Below are 17,311 nucleotides of genomic sequence, written 5' to 3'. Positions count from 1 at the left end.
GGGTTTTTCTTAACTTTCTGTAGCTTTCTCGGCCCTTCATATATTTCCATTTATCTTTTTCTGGACACTTTTCGCCTCCACTTCTCCCTTTATTTACACAAATATCGCTCTGTTGGAGAAAGCTGTTGCTGTCACACGTCATCAAGCTTGTCCAAAAGCAATACTCTTTTTTTTTTTTAATTTAGGTTTCGGCTTTGGTGCGGGGTCTTTTCGTAATTCCACTTTACATCTGTTTTTCGCCATTTTCATATTTTTTTCTTTTATAAATAATAAATTATTAAATACATGAAAGTTACAGTGTTTTCCCCTGTCTTCCTAGAACAATGAGAAGAGATGAAACATAGACTTAGGCCCTGCCCCACGCGCTCTCCTCCCTACGCGCCGAAGTGGCCAACACGTCATGGCCCACTCCAAAGATGAGTTCTTGATGGTCTGCACTGTGAGTTTTGTGTACGTGTCTCAGTCTTGATGTTGAACCCGAAGCCAACAGCCCGATTATTTTCCAAATATTAGAAAAATAAATAAATGATTTTAAAAATATTTTTATATATTATGTTTATAATAATAAAATCCACATTTGTCATTACCGGAGACATTGGGTCTGTGTAAACGAGAGGAGACGTCAATATAAGGTGGCAATTCTTTTTATTTTTCTGATGTGAAGTGAAGGGCTCTGTTTGTATGGGCAGAAAATCAGTTTCCGGGAGAATATTTCTGTGTTGCAGTAACTCAAAAGCAGCACGGCCATCTTTTCATTTTCATTGGTGTGGGTAAAGTTTTGTGAGATGGTCCATTTCCAGATTCTGGAGTCCAATCCATCTTTTATCTTGATTCAGATTCTTGGTACAACCTTGTTGTAAATGCTTTCGCGTTATCGCCTTTCCATGAAGGAAAATCCTTCTGCCACATTTTCCCAAGAAAAATGGATGAGAAAACAGCAGGAAGACACCGCAATGTACGCTATATATACGATCAAACCCAAGGTTATTAAATCCTAGAAAATAGAGTCTGGAGACGAGCCTCATTGGCCACTGTATATCGAGCGACTGATCGAACTGCTCTGCAGGAGAATGAAAAAGGCCATAGATTTTGATCGGATCGAAACTACAGAGAAACTGCAGCTGACCCACGAATAATTTTTGCTGAATTCTACTTTAGATCAAAGTCGATCCCCCAATCATCTTCCTCGCATTCTACTTTTCTTGGTTTTGGCATTCAGTATACTTTTCCGGGAAACTGCATGAGAATTTAGCAGCTTGTTTAACTATTCTTTTCACCCGAGTCTCTTTTATCGAAATTTGTTTGATTTCCTACGTGTGGTTTTCTTTTCTGGGCAGCCAAACGTCGATTCCTGTTTGAAATCCCCCACCTGCTTCTCCATCCAAAACCCTAAAATTTTCATGAATATATATACACTGCAGTCCCCGGCACTTCTTCCATTTTTCTGGCTTCCTCCAAACATCAGTTTACACCAAACACCCAGAGAGATTTTAAGAGAGACCCTTTTGAATTTGATAGGTAAGGATTTAAGGGAATGATCAGAAGAGCATAGTTTTAGGGTTTATACGCACAATAAATACAACCACAAGCGTAAAACCCTAAGCCCCAGAGACTTAAATGCATAAAGAAACCATGGTGCTTGGCTGATTAATGGGAAACATTTCATCACAAGAATGCTGCAGAGACCCTGAGCAACACAAGGAGGCAATTTTGGGAAGATAAAGGGAGTGTTTGGTGGGAGAGAAAGCTGGGACTCACAAGAAGAAGAAGCAAAAAAAAAAAAAAACCCAGTTCAGTCAGCTGCATATCTAAAAATTTTCCAATTTTTTTTTGTAGGTGATCAATATTGACAGACTGATATCTTCCCTTTTTTTTTTTTTTTTTTTAATTAGAAGAATGGGTATGGGTTTGATAAGTTAGCTGATCCCACAGACCACAGTACAGTTTGTTCATAAACAGGTCTGGTTTGGGTTAGTTGACCCTCTCAGAGGTCACATACTTCAGTGGCCAACCATTTTTCTAGGTAAGTGGATATGTCAACTTTGTCCTTAATCAAGGCCCTAGAAACTTATACATACATATATGGACATGCATATAAATGATGTTAAGTTACAAGGTAGGAAAAATATCTTTTTTTCCTAGCAATCAGTCAGATTAAGTAATCTTAAGTTTCTACATAGTTTAAACTACTTAATCCTTTCAGAGGTTACTGGGTACGTATGTAAAGTTTACTATTAAAGTAGATCAAGATATAGTTTTGTGTTTGGTCCCGGGAATTTTGAGAGAATGTGAGGAAGATTTATAAGATTTGTATTTTCTTTGAAATAATTCTTGTTAGTTGGTTGTTTATGGAAAATTAGAGAGAAAGAAAATTAATTTATTAAGTGATTAATGGTTGGATACATGGTGTATTTTCAATTTTTTTTTTAAATGATACTAGTTTAACTTTTATAAATAGTATAGACTTACTTTAATTTGAGGTAGTATTTTTTAATATATATATTAAATAAAATCGCAATAATTTTTAAAATCCGAGGTGATAAAACAATTTTAATATTTCAAGTTTTTTTTAAAATCGCTATCTTTTTAAGATAGGGGCCGTTTGACCATATTTTTTTAAACATTATATTTTATTATTTAACTTTAAAATAATGTTTAAAAGAAAGTTTAAGAAAATATGGTGAAACGGGTCCATTTAAAAAAAAAAAAAAAAAACTGGTTGTTCTCTAGATATTGTTCTTCATTTTATTTTATTTTTAAATAATAATTACCAAATAATGTTATAAATTTTTAAAAATAATTTTTTGTTTTTAAAAATAAAAAACTTTTTTTAAATCTACTAAACAAACTCTAAATCTCTAGAATTTTTATAATTTATATGAAAGTTAGTGTTATTTTCTATTTTTAAACATAAAAAAAACAAAAATTTATACCAAGAAATGTGTTTTTCTCATCTCTTTCTAAGGAAAATGAAGAGTAAAATTCTTTAACATTTTTCCTTATTTTTTTTTTAGTATTTTTTCCTTAATTTTTTCATAATATTAAAAAATAAAAAATAAATATTTTTGTTAATTATTTTATTTCCTTTGTATTTTTGAGTAACCAAACACGACCATAAATTTTCTAATTTCTTTTAGAACTCAAATACTTTATATATCAAAATTTAAATATGTTTTATATCAAAATTAACTCAACGTTTAATTCTTAAAAAAAATTAAAGAAAAATATAAATAAAAAAATAATAGAAAGTAAACAATAAATCTAAATTTAATAAACTATTTTTCCAACTCATTTTATTTCATTTTCTTCTTCTATATACAAACACATAAATTATTATTTATGTACTTTCCCACGACCAAACATGCGTAACCCAAATAGAACTATGGGCTTGACTCTTTAAGATCAATGAGCTTTCCGCCTTTGGTTTGGGTTAATTTACGTCTTTACCCTCTCAAAGATTACATCAGACGGATGAAAGTACAGAGCCGACGTGTACTTAGTGGGTATTTCAATTTTTTTTATAAAAAAAAGTGAAAGCTTTATACGGATATTAATAATATATAAATAAATTGTACATGTCTCGAACCATGAAGATTGTTGGGGCCAGAATCAATTATTTTTCATTTATCAAATTTAACATATGTTCCTAGGTTTAGTTCGGGCTGGTTAACCTTGGCAATAGTGACAGCTCAATGGTGAATGGGAAAAGAACTGTTTTCAATAGCCGTGGATGTATCAATTTTGTCGTTCAGCGGCTTAGCAGTGCCGTTGGAAACTGTTTTCTAACTTTTCTGTTTTTGCAATTAACCGTTTATTTTCTAAAACCGTTTTTTAAACCAAAGACCGTTTTCTAACGGAAAACTCTTTTTAACGGAAAGCTGTTTTTCGTGTTTGATATTTTTTTTCTTTATATATATTAGATAAAAATTATTTGTAATAGAAGGTAGTTTTAAAAAATATTTGAAAACACATAAAATAAATTAAAGAAATTTTAAGGTAATGATTGGTAACTACTTTTAAAAACTGTTCGGAAAAACAAATCTTGAAAATTGTTCTTTATGTTTTTATAAAACAAAAGTTTATTTAAATTTTTTTTAATATTTTTAACTTATTTTAATATTTTAAAAATATTTTTATATCTAAATTTTATTTTTAATCATTTTTCGTGTTTGTGTAATTAATTTTTCAAAATGGTTGTGAAAAAACAAATAAAAACAATTAAAAACGACTAAAAGTATTTATTTAAAAATGCTTTATTTTATGTTAAAAATATAAAACAATTTTTTTTTGTTATTAAATATGTTTTTTTTTAAATAAAAAACTATTCTAAAAAACAGGTATCAAGATTTTAGATTAGTTTTTTGTTTTAAAATATTATAAAAGTGTTTGTAAATGTTTTAAACCAAAGGTAACCTCATACAATAACCTTACTTATCAATTAGTAAAATAATTGTATCACATATTTTGACTAAATTTGTTCCAATTAAATGTCTTTTTCATCGAATTCAATTTACTATATCATTGTTTCTTAAAAAAAAATTGTCATACAGAAAAAGAAAATGTTTGTTAACTAGAAAACATAAAATAATTATTTGCTTTTAAAAATGAAAAATAAAATATTTTTAGACAATGTCATTTAATTATTTTAACTTGTTTTTTTTTTTTAATAATTATAAAAATATAAGAAATGACTAAAAATAAATCACTACATATAAAAAATATTTTAAAAACATAAAAAATAAGTTTAAAACCTTTTAGATTCCTAAATAAATTTTTGTCTTACTAAATAATAGTGAGCAGTTTTCAAAAATAGTTTTTAAAATTTACTAAATAATACTTTTAATACTTGAAATTTTTTATTATTTAAGTGTTAGAAATAGTATAAACATTTTTTAAAATCACTCTCAAACGTACTCTTATAGTATGTTTGAAAGTAATTCTAAAAAGCGTTTTTATTATTTTTAAAACTTGAATGATAAAATTTTTAAAGTATTAAAAATATTAAAGGCGCTTCCTAAAATTGCTTCCTAAAATTACTATCAAACGGTCTCTTAACTTTTTATCCAAATTAATAATTTGAGTGCATGCAACGGAAAGACCGTGCTAAAACCATTGGCTTGATTAATAAAAAAAAACACACATCCAAACAATTATTTTAACATGTATTAGTCGAATTACTATTTCTATATGAATAATAGGTAAAGAGAAAAATAAAACTGATTTTCATATTTTATTTATGCAAATAATTAAGAGTTGTTTTTTTTAAAGTTGCCCCACGATGTTTTTGAAATATTTTCGAAAATAATTGTGGAAAAACACTTTTTAGAAACAATTTTGAATTATTTTTATGAATAAAATTCTAATTGAAAACTGTTTTCTTAATTTATTTTTCAAGAGCATACCGTGTAGTTGCATATGATATAAAGCTTTTTAAAATATTTTTTATATTTTCAATTATTACTTAGAATACATTATAAAAATGATTGAAAACACTTAATGTTTTATTCTAAAAAATAATATGTTTTCAAAATAAATTATAAAAAAATCATTTTTTGTCAAAATTTGTCAAACATATTTTATGTTCTAAAGAAAGACATCCGTCCTTCACTTTTATAGAAAAGGCTAAATTATAAATTTATTTTTAAAAATAGTTTTCAAATAAGATATTAAGAGTTTATTTGATAACTTTTTTTAAAATATTTTTATATTTTTTAAATAGAAAAACACCATTAAAAAACTATTTTTTATTTTTTGTTTTTAAAAACATAAACAAGAAGGTTTAGATAACATCTTAATTTCAATTATTTTTACTTATTTTATAAAATCTATTTTAAAAATAATTATACGAACATATAAAATGATTAAAAATAAACATTAAATATACATTTATTTTTATAATATATTTAAAAATATTAAAAATAAATTCAAAATTTTCTCAAGTTTTACAATTCTCTCTCTTTCTTTTCATATATTATTTATTTTATTTATTTTTATTTTTTGCACAACATATTTTCTTGGTGTAAAAGGAAATCTAATCAATCAAGGATTATTTCCCATAATTTCCTTTGATGGTCCAATTGCCATAAGTGACTGTAGCATGTTATAAACTTAAATTTTCATTAATATTATTGAAAATTAGCTGCATTTTATGGTTAATTTTCTCTCGTCATTGTCATTATTCATGTTGAAACTTGGGGGTGTGAAAAAGTGTGTATTGGATTGGGAACCAAATTTTCTTTAATATATATATATTTTTTGGCCAACCATCTTTTCAAATATTATTTTTCAACACAGCCATTATTGAAAATGCCTGTAATGATGTGACTTTTCTCTGTGGAACATAATAAATTATTTCATGTCATGAGTGCCTCTATAATGTCTAAACTTTACTAATTGTTATATAATTAAGAGGAATAAATATTCACATAAATATTTTATATTTATTGGTATTTGTGCTTCCACTTGAAATTAAGGGTATGTTTCACCTTTCCCAAGGGTGGTAAATTCCAAAAGTAACACTCATTGTAAAAAAAAAGGTATAAATTAGTGGACCATGGATGACACATTTTGTTGATTTTCTTTTTATTATTTTTTCAAATTAGATATATATTTCCCTCAAATATCAATCACACTACTTAATCATTACGTATTAAGTGACACATTCATAAAATATAGTAAAAAGATAAAAAAAAATTTGCGTGGTTCAACTATTAATGTGATTTCTACGTACATAAACCTACCAACATTCAACAATTCATTAATCAAAATGAAGTAGAAGAGTTATAACGAAGAAACTCTCAAAAAACTCTCTCAATTGTGACCCTACTCATAAGAAAAATAAAATAAAATCTTAAACATAAAAGGTTAAATATATAATAGGGGTAAATTCGTCAATCATCTCATAAAAAAAAAAAAAAATTAGGGGGTGTGCACCCTTGAATCCTATTAGCTAATTGGGTAATTCCATCTTTGACATCTCAAGCGAAACACAATAAAATTGATTCATATTTCACCATCCAACAATAGGTGGTATAACCCAGCAAACAATTAAGTCGTATTGTTAATAAGATTAATCTTCCAACTTAACATGTTTGTGACTTCAGATTTTTCAAAATCAAATTTTAAACAAGTTAAACGCAGGTTGAATAAGTTATGACAATAACAAGATTAATGAATACGATTATTAAATGAGTTGATTTGGATTAAATTTGAATAATGCAAATTAACCAATAAAGTAAAATAAAACAACTTGCTTTGACACAACAACACGATTATATTCAATAAAAAACTATAAATTAAAAACAAAAAAAAACAAAACGTGTTAAGTTTAAGTTGTATTAACGAATTGTATCAAACTTTGTTACCTCTTATTATGATAAAGTATGAAGGGGAGAGGTTATAAGTGTATATACCATAAAATCAATTTTTAAGTTAATGATAAAAATAGATATGGTCTGAACCTTAATCAAGATATATACATTTTTGTCATACAATAGGAGGTTTTGAGAAGTGATATATTTTACATCCTAAAATGGTTATATTTGAAGATACCTATATTTTGTTATTTTCATCCTGGTTTGGGACTTAGCGTGATTTACACTATTTATGAAGGGTTAGGGTTGGTGTAGAATCAACTCAAAACTACACTCGTAGATATAGGTGAGTTAATTAAGAATAATAACTCTAAAAGGTACAAAGTGGATTTACATGTAGGTTAAAAATAAAATTAATTTTAAATGGAAAAAGTTTTCAATATTTTCTAACGTCAAAAATATCCATTTTTTCAAATATTTCCAAAATTCTCTAGGTTTCCTAAAATATTTTTATTTTAAAAAGTCATTTGCTTAAGTTTTTATTTATTATTTGCTTCATTTTACCTAAAACTTTCAAAATTGATTTGTGTTTCATAAATAGGTTTGTGAAATAAATTTGCACTCCCCTAATTTGTTGAGAAGTCCACTAAAAAACACAATGATGTTGCATTATGGACATGGGATTAGGTATGCATTATGAGATCATCACATAAATGATGTTGTATGGGCGGTGACATGCATCGCTTATCTTGACACAACATCGTGATAGCATGTCAACGGCAGTGACATACGTCATGACATGAGTAGTGATATGCGTCACATGTCTTGACACGGGTCGTGACATCATGATAGGGACAGTGACACATGTCATGGCACGAGCGGTGACATGCGTGGACAGTGGCACACGTCATGGCATGAACGATGACACGGGTCACATGTTTTAGCATGAGTTGTGGCACCATTCCATGAGCCGTGGACATGAGATTAGGTATGCATTATGAGGTCATCATATAAATCTATATACTTATTCTTCATACTTATTATGGTATTTGATTGGTTTTTGCAAGTGATTTTTCATATAAATCATTTGTGTTTTTGTTTATTTTTTCCTCAATTAATAAATTTTTATCCTAGTAAAAAAAAGCATAAAAATAAAAATTAATAAAAATTTGGTTAAATTAAAAAGAGTTACATATTTATACCTCTAGGCAATTCTAAGATCTTAAATTTTGTAAAGCATTATTGGATTTTAACTTTAAAATATTTTTAAATATTTTATTTGCATTTAAAAAGTTAAAAGTTTAATTTTTGTTATAACTTATAAATATAAAAAATCAAATTCACACTACATAAAATCACAATATTCAAACTTATTTATTAACAATTAATAAATAAACACTCAATATTTAGTTGAATTTATGCTACTTCATTAGATGAAAGTATAAATAAATAGAAGGTACATACATGACTTTTAAGCACAAACCTAAAAAAATCACATTTGATACTATAAATAAATACCACGTAGGCACATTCAAACATATCTTATACAATGCGGTCCTTTAAAAATTTAAATAATTTAAAAAATATTTTTTTTATTTATATTTTATTATTGTATTAACAGAATTTTGTAATCCATTATTAAAATTAAATTATTTAAAAAATTATGTAATATTAGAAGGCCTTAATAAAGAAAGTATAAGAATTCAAGGTGGAAATATTCACAAAACTTCTTTTTGATAATATATAATTTCTAAAAAATAAAGGAATGAATATTAAAAATAAGAAATGGTTATTAATCATCGAAAAGATGGATGTGATATCACATATCGAATAAGAAAAAGGATTTATGATATTATATGTGTATGAAATCTTGTTAATCTTATATACGAGTTTTAATATCATGAGCGTTTCTTTAAACTTGAAACAGATAATATTTATATAGTTAGATGTGAATCATTACAAATAATATAATATCAGTTGGAGCTTTTTTACACCGAGCCGTTAGAATCGAAGTATAATTTTATTTAAAAAGTTTAAATTTTTTGACGTAGTATTGTACCTGATATATATAAAATAATAATAAGGTACTTTCCTTAAAAGGATAACAATTTTAAAATAATGTAAAATTCTTAAAAATTGCTTCGTCCGCACGATAAACTGCTGTGGCATGGCCCACCTGATTATTTTAACAGTTCACGCCTTCCGGTGGAAGCTTATAAATTCCGCTATGGGATCGCCAAAAGGCGCAGAACTCACAAACGCGTTTTTCGTTTTGCTTTCGCTTCTATAATTCTGTTCTCTACGCTATCTTTGGTTAGGGTTTGTTTGTTTGGATTCAGTGAATAGTGTGATCTGAGATCGGTGACGGCAATGGCGACGAAGCAGCAATTGGAGAAGATGTCGGCACGGCAGTACTACCGTAATCTCTGGCACACAGATCTCATGCATGCCATCTCGGCTGATTGTCCCTGTAAGAACAACTGCTCTCAATTTTTGGTGTTTTTGTGTTTGGTTACCGATAAAATGAAAGGAAATCTATGTATTTTGCTTTTACCTTATGCTTTTGTTTGGTTTCCCAGAGGATGAAAGGAACAGAAGGAAATGTGAGGTTTTGAAGTCTTAAACGGGGTGTGTTAAGGATGGAAAATGAGTTCATAATTTTGTCTTTTCCTTTTTTTCTTCCAAGCAGAACCACTTTTTGTTTTGTTTTTTTTTTTGTTTTTTTGTTTTTTTTTTTTTTTTTTTATAAATTTTTTGTTGTGTTTGCTTTTAGAATATTGTCTGATCTCAGAATGTCTTCGATTTCTCTATTCCGTTACGTTTTTTCTTCTTGGTCTGTTTTTGCTATAATCAACTTAAATTTATGGCTGTCAAATTTCCTTTTGTTCGTACGTTTGGTTCCCTAGAGAAATGTAGGAAAGGACAGAAGAACGAAATTTTGAATTTCCAAGCTGTAGTTGACTGAACCTAATACAATCTTTTGGCTAATAACGACATTGGGAAATGGAAGGAAAATCGGATTATTATTATTTTTTGAGCCTGCAATGATGCACTTAACACACTATTCAGATTGTTTTTTGGCTTCTTTTCCTTTTTCTGGGATGCTAAACAGGGTTAACTTTTATTTTATTTAGTTTTTTATATGAACTCATGGAATCTCTTTATATATTTGAGTTTTCCTTTTTGGTTTTATTTTATTTTATTCCACCTCTTTTCATTGTTCTCAAAAACTATATATAAGACTGCTGGGTTCCTTTGGAAACACAGCAAAAAAAGAAATTAAGTTCCTGATTGATAACTATTTTTTAAAACATTTTTCTGCTCTTGAAATCCAGAAAACAGTCAGTATTTTCAAAGAATATCTTCTAGTTGTTTCTTTAGTTTCTACCATTGTTTTTTAAAATAATTATATAAATACGAAAAATGATTAAAAATAATGTACTATGGATAAAAATTATTTTTAAAATATTTAAAAACATAGAACAGGTTAAAGAACATTTGAGATTCTCAAATAACTAAATAAGCTTTTGTTTACAAAACATAGTAGGATAACTATTTTAAACTCTTCTCAAAAATTATTTTTTGGACTGTTTTTTAAAACACTTTCCAAACACAGCCAAAAATTCTGAATCTTAAAACTGTAGTTTGAAGTTAATACAATTGTTTGCTTATCAACAATCTAAAATAAAAGCAATTAACTGATTGAATCTTCTTATGTTTGGTTTTCTGTGCAGATTGTTGCTTTGCAACGTTCTGGTAAGTTTTTTTGGTCCATTGAAGCATCATTTATTTTCTTTGCTTGGTAAGATCAGATGTTTTGGTTTTGTTTCCATATATGAATTAATTCAGTATTATTTTTTGGTTTTGGGGTTGTTTTGATCCATATGGTTTGTTTTTTGGTTCAACTGTGTAAAATTGGGGCAGCTTACTTGGATTGATTTGGACCAGACTGGCTTTTACTTCTCTGTAATAGGCTAATTAGTGAATGTGGTGAAGAAATATATTGATTTTCATGGTTTGGTAGGAATCCACTTTTTTTCTATTTTGTGGTTCAATTGTGCAAAATCAAGGCAGCTGGCTTGGTTTAATTTGAACTGAACTGAACTGAACTGACTGTTCCTTTTCTGTGTTGTGCTAATTAGCAAATGTAGTTGGATGAGTCACTTTTAAAGATTCAGATGTTAGGTTTCCTAAATGACATGGCAAAAGATTTTAGGTTCTAGTTTTCTTTCTAATTAAATTTTTTTAATTAAATATAAGGATTCTCAATTTCTCTTATTTGGTTGCTTCAGAAAATGAAAATGGAATAAAATGTAATGAAAAGCATTAAAAAATTAGATACCCTGTAACATTGCATTCTATATTTAAAAAAGTGAATAAAGTTAGGAGTAGTGGACAATATCATGATTGATTTCAATTTTTCAAAAGGAAAAAAAAAATAAAATTGTTTCCTGTTTTCTTTCCTTTTCTCCTTCTGTTTTTGTTTACCATGTTCTGCTGAAAGCCTATGCCATGGGTGAAGGCACTCAAGAAAGTTTTACTAAGAATTGAGATGATACAGAGATAGCTGTCCAAAAACCTTTAGACGTCAAGGACTTCTTATTGATGCTTCTTTCCTATAATGCTATAAACAAATATGGGTGTGATAGGAAAATGCACAAGGTTTGGGAGTGCTAAGTTAAATTTCTTCCAAAATGTACTTAGATGATGCAGTAGTTTTTCCGTCTTTTATCATCTCATACACCATATTATATTCTGCTCTTTTTAGCATTTGATATTTTCTTCTATTTCTGTTGAAGTGAAAGGTTACACTGTTGATCGTTCTGGATTTAGCACATTTAGTTTGGGAATGATCTTGTGGAAGACAATGTTCTAAATTGGATCTTATAACATATCTAATTTATGTTTGGTTTGTTATAGTGCTCCCTGTGCATCATACATGTTGCGGAGACGAGCTCTTTACAATGACATGTCAAGGTAACTGTTGTGGGATAGGTGTGTTTTTCCCAAGAATTCTGATCTGAGAAGAATCAAAGTTTTCTTATGGTCTTCTTTGTTATAGGTATGTGTGCTGTGGTGGATATATGCCATGCAGTGGTAGATGTGGAGAAAGCAGGTGCCCTGAATTTTGTCTCTGCACTGAGGTCAGCTGTGGATTCAATTTTGCCCTTGATGCTTCATGTCTGAATTTCCATTCACTTCTATTAATTATATCATTGGAGTTTTTTTTTTAATCTCTTCACACTCTATTAATTCTGTTCAGGTTTTCCTTTGCTTTGCAAATTCAGTTGCCAGCACACGTTTTATGTTGCAAGATGAGTTCAATATACAGACAACAAAATGCGATAACTGCATTATTGTACTTCTCTTTTTCTCTCACAAACACACTGATACATCATATCTTTGTATATTTGTGAGCATAATTGATTCTCTCTATTTTTTCTACACACCTCACTTAGACACATTGGTCTCATTTTGTAGGGATTTATGTTCTGCCTCCAGCAAGTGGCATGCATATTCTCTATAGTTGCTATGATAGTTGGAAGTGATGAAATTGAAGAGGCCTCACGGATATTGTCATGTCTTTCTGACATTGTTTATTGCTCGTAAGGCCTTTTAAGGACACCTTGCTCTAAATACTCTTTGAGCCAAGAGATTGCCTATTTTCATATTGATTGTATGTCATATGTTGTTGCATATTGATTCTGCACCTTTTGTTGCTTTGCAGGGTTTGTGCTTGTATGCAGGTATGCAATGGATAAAACATAGTGCATTTATATCTTGTTTTTCATTTTTACCAATGAATTGTACTGTTGAGTAATGCAGACACAACACAAGATTGAAATGGATAAAAGAGATGGTAAATTTGGGTCTCAACCAGCAATGGCAGTGCCTCCCACTCAACAGATGTCACGTGTAGATCAGCCAATTCCTCCACTAGTTGGCCATCCTTCTGAACCTTCATATGGGCAACCGCATGGCTACCCCCCTCCTGGTCAAGTTCAAGATTATCCTGCTGCTGGTTATCCTCCTCCACAGGCTTACCCTCCACATGCTTACCCTCCTCAGGCTTACCCTCCACAGGCTTATCCTCCTCAGGCTCACCCTCCACAGGCTTATCCTCCTCAGGCTCACCCTCCACAGGCTTATCCTCCTCAGGCTTACCCTCCTCAGGCTTACCCTCCACAGGCTTACCCACCACCCGCACAACCTCATGCTGACAGGTGAATTGGGCCATGATTCATGATGATGTGCGAGTAAAACCGCTCCAAAATCTTGATCTGTTAATCCAGTGGTCTCCTTGGAGTTTCTGTCTTACAAATATCAGGAATGGATTTGGTATTAATGATTAATATTACTAGTTTGTAAAGCAAAACTGTTCCATATTTTTGTGCTGCTTTTATCATTGTGGCTATCATAATTCAATATAAGAATTGTTAATAAGTTGAACTTGTTATGTTCTTTAAGTTGTCCTACATTATACACTTCCATCTCTTTACCAATCTAAATTCTTTATTCCTTTCTATTGTCTCCTGAGAAAAGAAGAAAAAGGTACGAGATTTGAATGTTTACATTTACCCTGGTTCATCCAAATAATCATACAAGCTATTTGATCTGATTTAGTTTGCAATTCTCCTTTTCTTTCCACTGGTTTCTCAAGAACCAAACACAGCTGCAGGCTTGTTTCTCACCCTGGGGATTTATGAAAAATCGGTGATTAAGGTCAGCTCCTTCCTTTTCTCTGTGTGCATGATATATCCATTTTAGGCTTTTTTTTTTTTTTTTTTAAGTGCTAATATACTTGGCTGGAAGTATTCTTCAAAAGTAGCTGTCCCATGTTGAACAACCCCTTTGGTCTCTGAAAAGCTACATCTTGGTTTTGAGAATTTCTTGTCCATGCTCTTCTCCAAACGAGTGAAGCTACAAAGAAAAAGTATGGGAAGCCAAGCCTTTTCCGGCTTTATATCCTGTACCTCTTGTACTTGTACTACAACTTTTCTTTCTTTTGTATCTAGATCAGAAGTGAAATCTGCTTTATGTAACCATCACTGGGAGCATCACTGTACTGCTGTTGTGCAGCTGTGGCCTGACATGCCACCAGGTTTGTATCAATGATTCAATATATGAAATATCAGTATGTCTCTAATCTCCATTCTCCTGTGCTTCACTTCTCTCTTGGCACCTGCTCGTTTGAAATCTTTTACATTTTTGGTACCCAAATCCGCCGAATCCCTTGTTTCTCTGCCCTTAATCTCTCTTCGGTTGGTTGCTAAAAAAATGCAGGATAAGAGGATGGAAAAGAAATTAAAGTTGTTTGGCATCTGAGAAATCCGAAGAACCTTGGGTCAACTCAAGATTAAAGGTTTGTGATTGCTAACAATTTTTTTAGTATTTGTGTTCTTTAATGCTTGGAATGAAAGGGAGTTCATTTAATATCATTGAGTCCGAATTCTAGAGATTAATGGTAATAGTTTAATGGGCTTGACATTACTTCTATTTCCTTTAGTACTTGAACAGTGGTAAATCGAAATTCCTAAAGATTTTTAGGTTATGTTTTGTTTTGGGAAAGTAGTCAAGATAAAAAAAATTAAAGAATATAATTTTTTAATGTTTGGTTTTCTATGAAAAATAGTTATATATATAATTAAAAAATTTATATATTTTAAATTAAACTTTTTATGTAGAATATAGAAAAAAAAATCAAATATAATTAAAAAATTTAGAACATAGTGTTAAGGACGCTTCCATCAAATCAGTTAAGCCCAAATCCAAGAGCAGATACAAACTGTCTTTGGGCTCTATGGACCAGGCCGGCCTATCTCTGCGAGAACTTGGGATTCAATTTTGGGAATACTAGTAGTTTAATAATAATTGGGTAAAGGGAATTATATACCTTTATTTTTCCACCTGTCTTACCCTTCAAATGTTAGTAATAAACTTTGTAACTTCAAATCACTCATTTTCAGCTTGGAACCTATCTTCGAAGGGTCTAGAGTTTTGAATGAAAAGAAAGTGAAGGTATGCCCTGAATCCATTTCTCCACATTGAATGTTTCCTTTCTCGTTTTTGTGTTTTCGTTGAGTAGGATTGGGTAAGAAATATGTTTCCAAATTGATATTTGCAACCAAATTTGGACCACCCTTCATGCTGACCATAGGATGTTGCCACAAGCCCTGAGTACTCTCCTCGGACTAACATCTTTTCTACTCCTTTAACTCTTTTATATCAAAATTAAATAAAATTGAAATATATAAGTTTTTAACAAATTTTAATCATATTTTATTTTTTATAATTAAACCAAATATTAGAAAAGAATTTTCAAGTGGGGTGACTTGTTCCCTCAAGTGGCTCCTCCACTGAGGACGACTATTTGCTTATCCATGAGAAAAACGAGCTTCTCGTTGAAGAAAAATGATTATGGTTTTTAAAGATATAAAGAGGTCTTATCCGTTGAAAAAACGAGCTTCATGCTCAAGGAAAATGATTGCGTGTTCTTTTCGTTAAGACCATTACTCATATTAAAAGGTTCGAAAATGCTTTTGATTTCACCCACACACACATTTGTTATTATTATTATTATATTTTTGTTTTTCTTCCTTTCTGTCCGTACATATATTAAGATAAGATGCTAAAAGATAGTCCATTACGTTAAAAAAAATGATTTAAGTTGAAATGTTCTATTATACAACGAGGGTGACCTTTACGGGTGTAGGGATATTTTTGAAAAAGTATTTTTTAAAATAATTCTTAAAAACAATTAATAATTCGTGGATGTTAGATATATTTACTGGAAACATACATATATATGTATTATTCTTTCTTCAAAAATTATTTTTGAAAAATCATATATATTTCCAAGTTAATTCATTAGTCTCAAATTATTTTTGTTTTTTTTTTCTTCAAAAATTGAAGCATATATCATAATTTGCTTGGGCCAAAATTTAGGGCTCTTGTTTAAAACATGGAAAATGAAAAAAGAAAGAAGGAAGAGGGATTTTGGATAAGGGTTTGTTGACAAGCTCACATGGCAGACAGCCTCCTGGGATAGAGATGGATCAAGCACAAAGTCCAAGCTCAAGATCATGAAACCATGAATCTATATATATATATATATATATATTTCAATGCACCACCATTAATATTAAAGTTTCTTTCTCTCTCTCTCTACCCAATTAGCAGATAAGTCTGAGAGGACAAACCCTGCAGATTACTATTATTATTATTTATGCCTTTTTACTGAGACGTACATTCAATTTTTTTCATTTAAAATCACTGCGTTCTTCAGAGACCCTGATTGGGCTGTACAAAAATTTGAACTGACATGTGAGCTGTCATGTAAAGAATCTTAAATAATTCAAAAAAAAATTATGGATTTCTTACTTTTTATGAAATGGCTGCGCGAAAAAATCAGAGAGGTTAAAAAAAGAAAAAAAAAAGAAAGAAATAATATTATACAAATGATATAAATTTGCACTATTATTCTTTTTAATATGTTAAAAAAAAACAAAAAAGAAATAATAAATATGATGAAAACCTAGACCAGATCCAATCTAATATTCAGTGACAAGATCCGATCAAATCGGCTGGCTACCTGCCCACCAAACAAAGCTAACAAACTTCCACAGTCCAATGTTTAGCATTGTTTTTTCAAGTATAAAAATCCCCCAGAAAAAAAAATTTAACTACTGCTTCTGAATTTTATGGCTGCCTCCACTGATTCCCACCACCACCCACCACCGCCTCTAAGTCTATATTATGCAGAAACCCACTTCATTTCAAACCATTTTATTCCAACCCACCTGAAAATTTTCATAAAAATAGGACCATAAGGATTTCATATGAACCCATTTCTTGACTTCTTCAAAGTCAAGGTCTTCACATCTAGCCATTCGTCAAACACGGAAAAGGAAAAAGGAAAAAAAAAAGGGGGGAAAAAAGGGCGGTTCTTCCCATCTCAATCCCCATATGGAACCATTTCATCCAAACACACCTGAGAA

The 17,311-nt window shown here is 30.0% G+C and overlaps 1 protein-coding gene across 3 annotated transcripts; it reads left to right on the top strand.

The window, feature by feature from the left end:
• Positions 1–9,572: 9,572 nt before the first annotated feature.
• Positions 9,573–14,808, top strand: LOC117932715 (global transcription regulator sge1-like). Of its 3 annotated transcripts, none has more exons than XM_034854007.1 (10): positions 9,573–9,783; positions 11,048–11,069; positions 12,234–12,290; positions 12,376–12,457; positions 12,577–12,672; positions 12,795–12,919; positions 13,042–13,060; positions 13,140–14,247; positions 14,335–14,415; positions 14,598–14,608. In XM_034854007.1, the coding sequence occupies exons 1-8, from the start codon at positions 9,684–9,686 to the stop codon at positions 13,539–13,541; spliced, it is 903 nt and encodes a 300-aa protein (XP_034709898.1). In that variant the 5' UTR covers positions 9,573–9,683; the 3' UTR covers positions 13,542–14,247; positions 14,335–14,415; positions 14,598–14,608. The 3 variants fall into 3 exon arrangements, with proteins under 3 accessions (XP_034709898.1, XP_034709896.1, XP_034709897.1); XM_034854005.1 differs by having other exon boundaries at positions 14,330–14,415; XM_034854006.1 differs by having other exon boundaries at positions 13,140–14,415; positions 14,598–14,808.
• Positions 14,809–17,311: the final 2,503 nt, after the last annotated feature.

This window comes from Vitis riparia, chromosome 15 (genome assembly GCF_004353265.1).
Source record: "Vitis riparia cultivar Riparia Gloire de Montpellier isolate 1030 chromosome 15, EGFV_Vit.rip_1.0, whole genome shotgun sequence".
In the NCBI taxonomy this organism is placed as follows: Eukaryota; Viridiplantae; Streptophyta; class Magnoliopsida; order Vitales; family Vitaceae; genus Vitis; species Vitis riparia.
Note: the sequence above shows the minus strand (reverse complement) of the source record. Positions and strands in the feature narration are given on the sequence as shown.

Excerpts from the sequence above, each read along its gene's own strand:
- LOC117932715 (XM_034854006.1), top strand. The coding sequence starts at position 9,684 with ATGGCGACGAAGCAGCAATTGGAGAAGATGTCGGCACGGCAGTACTAC. Across the intron at positions 9,784-11,047 it reads CATCTCGGCTGATTGTCCCT|ATTGTTGCTTTGCAACGTTC; the intron begins GTAAGAACAACT and ends TTTTCTGTGCAG. Across the intron at positions 12,291-12,375 it reads CTTTACAATGACATGTCAAG|GTATGTGTGCTGTGGTGGAT; the intron begins GTAACTGTTGTG and ends TCTTTGTTATAG.